Here is a 6000-nt window from a genome sequence, read left to right on the forward strand (position 1 = left end):
CATACGTACGTGCAGAAACAGAGATCATCCCAGAGCCAAAACAGCTTAAACTGATGGTTAAACTGCCTGTGTTTTTAATGGAAACTATGCTCAGTGTTTGCTCTCTCTCTGTCTATGTGTGTGTGTGTGTGTGTGTGTGTGTGTGTGTGTGTGTGTGCGTAAATCTGACTGTGTGTTTTATAAGATGTGAGCGCTGTATCAGAGAGTGAGATTGGTGGGTTAGCCAGCTTTCTTCAGTCTTAACACAGGCTTTCCGGTACCATGCAGCAGGTTTACTTTTACCTTATTGTAACTAAGGTGCATTGCTACACAGCTTAAATACTCCAGAGCAACTCAGATGATTGGATCAAAGCAGCATGGCTCCAAACCAGTCACATTACTGGAATTAAGAGTCATAATTTCTGCAAAAATACTGTAGTGTTATTAAGTTAAATTGAAGAAAGTTGACTGCACTTATAATGAATGATATTTACTCTATGATATTAGATAATAGAGCTGGATTACTTTTAGTTTCGAAAGAAAGCCATACAAAATACACAGCAGCCAGTCCAGAGGCCAAACATGGAAAAATGGATAAAAAACACATTGCTAATGAAATACTTAGCTATGCCATTGTGACACAGGCGTAAATAAAGACAGCGTGGACGGGGCGTCGTGGAGAGAGCAGGCCCTCCAACAGCGTGTTGGCCAGAGAACAGGCTCTTGTAACTCATTCAGATTGCCACTTCAGAAATATACCCATGTTCAAAGAAGAACTCAAATTTAAAAAGTGGGGCCAACTGCTGTATATGCCGTTGTAAAGGCAAACCCATGTGAAAGAGTCAGTAACAATTTATTCTACTATACAAGTATGATTACATTCACTATAAAACTACAATAAACTATAAAACATGTAATTGAATGAATACTTTCTTATTGTATTTGGTATTTTTTTTGTCATATACAGATCGGCACTGATTATTGCTGGGTAATATGTATGTTGATGTTGTCTGACATCTTGACAGGATGTCATATCTACTTCCATTGTCATTGTTGGCTGTGTTGATACATACCCATAGCAAGAACTGTATAAATAAACAACCCACCACTTCATGTTTGTTTGTCTTTAAAATGTTGGAGGGAGGACACAAGAGGAATTCCAGAAACTGCAATAATTGTCTCTTCTTCCACGAAAGTGTTTCCAAACCTGGTAAATTTCCTTGGCCCCCACTACATCACTTTTTCTTTGTCTGTTTTTTACAAATCACTGCCAAACACAGTTCACCCTTAATTGGAAATAATTCAATTTTCAAGCCACTCCTTTTTTTCCACATCACAGTTCCACGCTGCTTCTCTCCAACAATGCCTTGGAAAGGATTCACTCATGCACGCATCCCAGCCAGCGAGTCTAAAAAAGCTTGAAGTCTGTAACAGGCAGGCAAACTTCACCATATGTGTGGCAAAAAGCAGGGAGGAAATGAAATAGTCACACCTTATTGGTGTAGCTCAGATTAGTGTTATTACTGCTGCTAGCTGTCATTTCTCACTGGAATACAACGTGTCGTGTAAAATGGCTCAAGCCGTCAAATGTAAATTAATGCACACCATGTTGTAAATAACAATAGGCTACTAAAAGTCACAATACTTTCAAGTGCTGCATTTGTCCATAAAATTGCTGCTTTGTTGCCACATGGATGCAAGCACTTCATTGTTATGAACATGAAAACAGGTCTAAAGCTGCAGCAGAATCACCCTGACTGCCAATATTTTCTAGGTGGCCAACTGTGTTACTGCAACAAAGTATTCCCTGCATCCTGAGAGAGTCTTATAGGCCACCATCTTTATAAAAAAACACCTCAAACATGACACAAGGTCAGTTATTGACCTTACTGTCACACCCTTGGCCCTTCCACTTTCAGCTGAAGAGAGGGGCAAATTTCAGCGTGACTGCACGTTTAAGGGGACAGTTCACCTGAAAATCAAAAATACATATTTTTCCTCTAATCTTATCAATCTAAATTTTTTGGTGGGAGTTGCTGAGTGTTGGAGATATCAGCCGTAGAGACGTCTGCCTTCTCTCCAGTATAATAGAACTTAATGGCACTTGGCTTGTGGTGCCCAGGGTGCCAAAAGAAAAAGTGTGCTTCTATTCATGTACTGTAAAACCTGCTTAGTTAATGTAAACTCAAGAGAACTGTTGAAACTGATTATATCAAAAATTTGAAGTAACCCTTTTTAACTCTTTTCAAGGGACAGTGTGTAACATTTTCAGTTGTTTATTGGCAAAAATTGATGTCTGCATTCATAAATATGTCATCACTGGTGTACTATTACCTCCACCAATAATCTGACTTATTCTCGTAAAAGGAGAATTTTGGATTTGTTTGTACATTGTGTGGGCAAGTCGTCTGGGGGGGTTCCATAAGGTTTCACCATCTTGAGAATACATCCGCCAGCAAGGGACATACAGGGCCGCCTTCTGCGTTTTCGTTGAGAGCCAGGCCAGTGCTGCGTGACTGAGGAGCAGAAGGAGAGGAGCAAGAGGCACTTCGCTACTACCCCGGCAAATTTGAAACAAAGCCCCACTCTTTCAGCATAATGCAGGATCATGCATATGCAGCATCACATGAGACAGAATCCTCGTCGCCAAAAAAGCGCAAAAGGCAATCAAAAAGGCAACGAGACTGGCGAATTCAAAAAACGAGGGTCAACATCGGGGTAGCCGGTGGAGAGAGCTGCTGAAAGAGAAAGGTAATGCAATCACAGCTAACAGCGCTAACAGCTGTCAGCGGCGCAGTGATGCGAGGAGAGGGATGAGGTGTGTGAGGTTGAGCCACTTGTCAAAAGACAAGCCATGATTGGTTCATTTCGATTTACACTGCCCCAACAGTCCTACGTTGTAAACACAGCCAGCATGGTGAGGAGGGGGTTTGTCAACTCGCGTCGCATGTGTCCGTGTAGGAGCCTGAATGAATACTCCATGAAGTATTGGATGACATGGTTTAATCAATGTTATAATAGCTTTTTGGTACACAGTGGCTACAGTTGTTGCAATACGTGTTTGAAACAGTGAGGCGCTAGAGTGCACTATCCGTTTGAATGCAACATATGATTTCACCGTTAGATGGGAGAAATTCCTACACACTGTGGCTTTAGTTAAAAAAAACAATTTTTATCAAGTTGATTTTACTCATAATTTCTAAGCGTACTTCAGAGAATGATGCCGTTGACCTTTCTTTAGTTATTTGGTTTGACATTTTGCTAATGGCTCACATGACTTTATACTGGAATAAATTTTTCTTCTCTGCTCTAAAACAGTAGTTGCCAGTGGTGTCACAGCGCAACTTGCTGTGTAGGGTACTGTTTTAGAGTAATGAAGAATTGAGTTCTGGGAGGTCTGCCATTTTACCCAGGTGTGAATCTGCTTTAAAGTTAATCAATATATTACCTGGTGTTACCAGCTCACCCTTCTCCTCTTTAAGGGTGGTGGCTTTGTGGGTAACCTATGAGTGTGTGATATGTGCTTCGGTGTGTGTGTGGAGGGAAGCTGCTCTAGGGTGTCATGGTGAAGACAGCATGTGGCAAAGAGTGATGATATCCAGTTAAATTAAGTGTCTAGATAAGATCAGTGCTACTGTTGAACCTCATGAGAAGGTCAGGTTTATTTGTTTTTTGGTCAAGACTGCAATAAAGCCACTGGAACATCTCACTATCATTCCCTCAGCAGAGTGGTCCAGACTGCTAGAAACTAGTTACCAGCTAATAACAAGCCAAGCTAAATCAATGCACATAAGCCAATGTATTCCCAACGACATTTTGGAGCCGGTAAGCTGTCACTGAGTGAGGTAACAGTGGTGTTGGATCAGTATGTAGACTTGACCACAGGCCAATACTCAACCCAGCAATCCAGCATTTTAGGCAGTATCAGAGGTATTTCAAATACTGGTATCAGTACTTCTCTAATTTTCTGGGCGCATTGAGCACCACAGGCTGAGTTCCATTACACTGGAGAGAAGGCATCTCTACGGCCTTTATTTCTAACACTCAGCATCTCACACCAAAACAATCCAGACTGATAAATACCACTACAGGTAAGAGGAAAAATATGCCTTTTTGATTCTGGGGTGAACTGTCCCTTTAAGTTTGCATTGCAAGTGCAGTTATTATAAGGTAACATGACCAAATTCAACTAGAAATGCCAAGGGGTGGGGGGGGCAAAAGCATGGAGGGAGTCATCCTGTTATTACCTTCACTACAATTGTTGTTCATGCTTAAGTCATGTAAGCAACAGGATAACAATGGGCTACCACAAAAGAAGACTAATGCATTAAAAGGAATACTGACAGCATGACAGGGCAAATGTCCTGACTAATCTAAATACCAGGACTTACACAAAACAATAGCCTATTCTGTGCACCAGACCCACACCCCCAAAACAGTTTCCGTTTATATGAACTGAAAAGATCTTCCATCACACACAGTTTTACTAGTAACTTGTGAAGTTTCAAATACATCACAGTTTACATGCTTTTGGCTACTAGGCTGAGCACAAAGTTACCCCAGCCGAACCTCACTGAAATATCAGTCAATTTAGGAGTTATGTGTTTATATCAGCTAACATACACACTTTGTAGAAAATAACTTATGACCTGTTACATAGTTTTGGAGTCATGCTTCATTCGGCTAATATTCTACCCCAAAACAGTAGTCAGTTAAATAATGAATTACTTATTTCACAGCTTCACACGTTCTCACTATCGCATTTCACAACAACGTGACACCATGGGAGGCGACACCAATATTCCAAACAGACTGAGATTTTTATTTAACTTAGTTTAGCCTTTACTTCTCTAAACTCCCAATGCAGGCTGCTGGTAGTGAGGACGCCAAATCTTTAGTATCGTTTGCAGTCACGTTGTCTCGACTAGTATCACTCCTGTAAATCGAGCACCATAAAAATGCTGGAAAATTGTAAAAGCTGTTGGGAAGTTTTTACAGTTTTCCTCCCAGCTGTTTCAGCAGTTACCACCCAGTAGGATATAAGTTACGAGTTTAAGCGTTCACGTGAAGTTGCTCGTTTGTCACATGTTCAACGTCACAGCTCCTTTTATTTAAAACAAAGTGTAAGTAAGTTACCTGTTAACAGCACGGTGGGCATCAGAAAGCAGTAGAACAGCCAGACAAGCACCTGAAGATCCATGTCAGTACAGATCAATACTCACTTCCCGATAATCAACAACGATGTATCAATAACTACCATCGATCGGGGCAGAAACACTTGTTCGCTAGCTTATACGGCTCCATCGGGGCTGATTGATTAAATGTGACAGAGGAATGAATAGAGCATTATTCCGATACTCGCTCATGATCTTCCATCAAAGAGAGAGAAAAAAGAGAAAAACTTTAGTGGAAAGTCTTCAAACAAACGTGTCCGATTAGTCGATCGTATTGCTCTTCTCTTCTAACTTGTTTAAAGCAGTCAGCTGAGCGCGTAGCAGCAGATCGCCTCGGCTGAGTGAAGTTATCGGTGAGGAAGAAAGCTTTTGTTGCATGTGTTCCTTCGGAGGGGCCCAGGCTGAAGTAACAGTGTTGTAGGTGGAAAATGTGATTCACAGGCAAGTCAGTCAGAAGGGCGTTCATAGAGGAGCTATTCTCCACTGAGCTGCTGCTGCCGCTGCTGCTGCAGCTGCTGGTCACCTCCCTGCTGCCATACAGCCTATTACCGAAACTTCTGCTTCAGCCAACACTGCACAGCTTGTGACTCTGCTGCACTGCTTTACAACCTCTGCTCAGTTTCAAACTTTTGCTATACACAGTGTTTTCAGCGAAGAGCGTCAAAGAATACTGACAGGTTTTTAAGACCTGTCGGCTCTGTGTTGGCATGAGCTCCAAAATGTTATGTTTCTTTATTTTATAAATTGGCATTTGTGACATGACGTCAATCAAAACTGGCGCTGGAAATATGTTTTCCTTGAAGCCACAAATACTGTCTGCCCTTTCTGACACCAAAATAAATGGTAT

General features: G+C 41.5%; 1 protein-coding gene across 2 annotated transcripts in view; it reads right to left on the bottom strand.

Moving 5' to 3' along the window:
* piezo1 (piezo-type mechanosensitive ion channel component 1) overlaps positions 1-5743 on the bottom strand; it is a 118315-nt gene extending 112572 nt beyond the window's left edge. For both annotated transcript variants that reach the window (XM_049601152.1, XM_049601151.1), the window contains exon 1: positions 5116-5743. In XM_049601152.1, the coding sequence (XP_049457109.1) occupies positions 5116-5179 (64 nt within the window). In that variant the 5' untranslated portion in view covers positions 5180-5743. The remainder of the gene's footprint in view (positions 1-5115) is intronic.
* Positions 5744-6000: the final 257 nt, after the last annotated feature.

This window comes from Epinephelus fuscoguttatus, linkage group LG16 (assembly GCF_011397635.1).
Source record: "Epinephelus fuscoguttatus linkage group LG16, E.fuscoguttatus.final_Chr_v1".
NCBI classification, from domain to species: Eukaryota; Metazoa; Chordata; class Actinopteri; order Perciformes; family Serranidae; genus Epinephelus; species Epinephelus fuscoguttatus.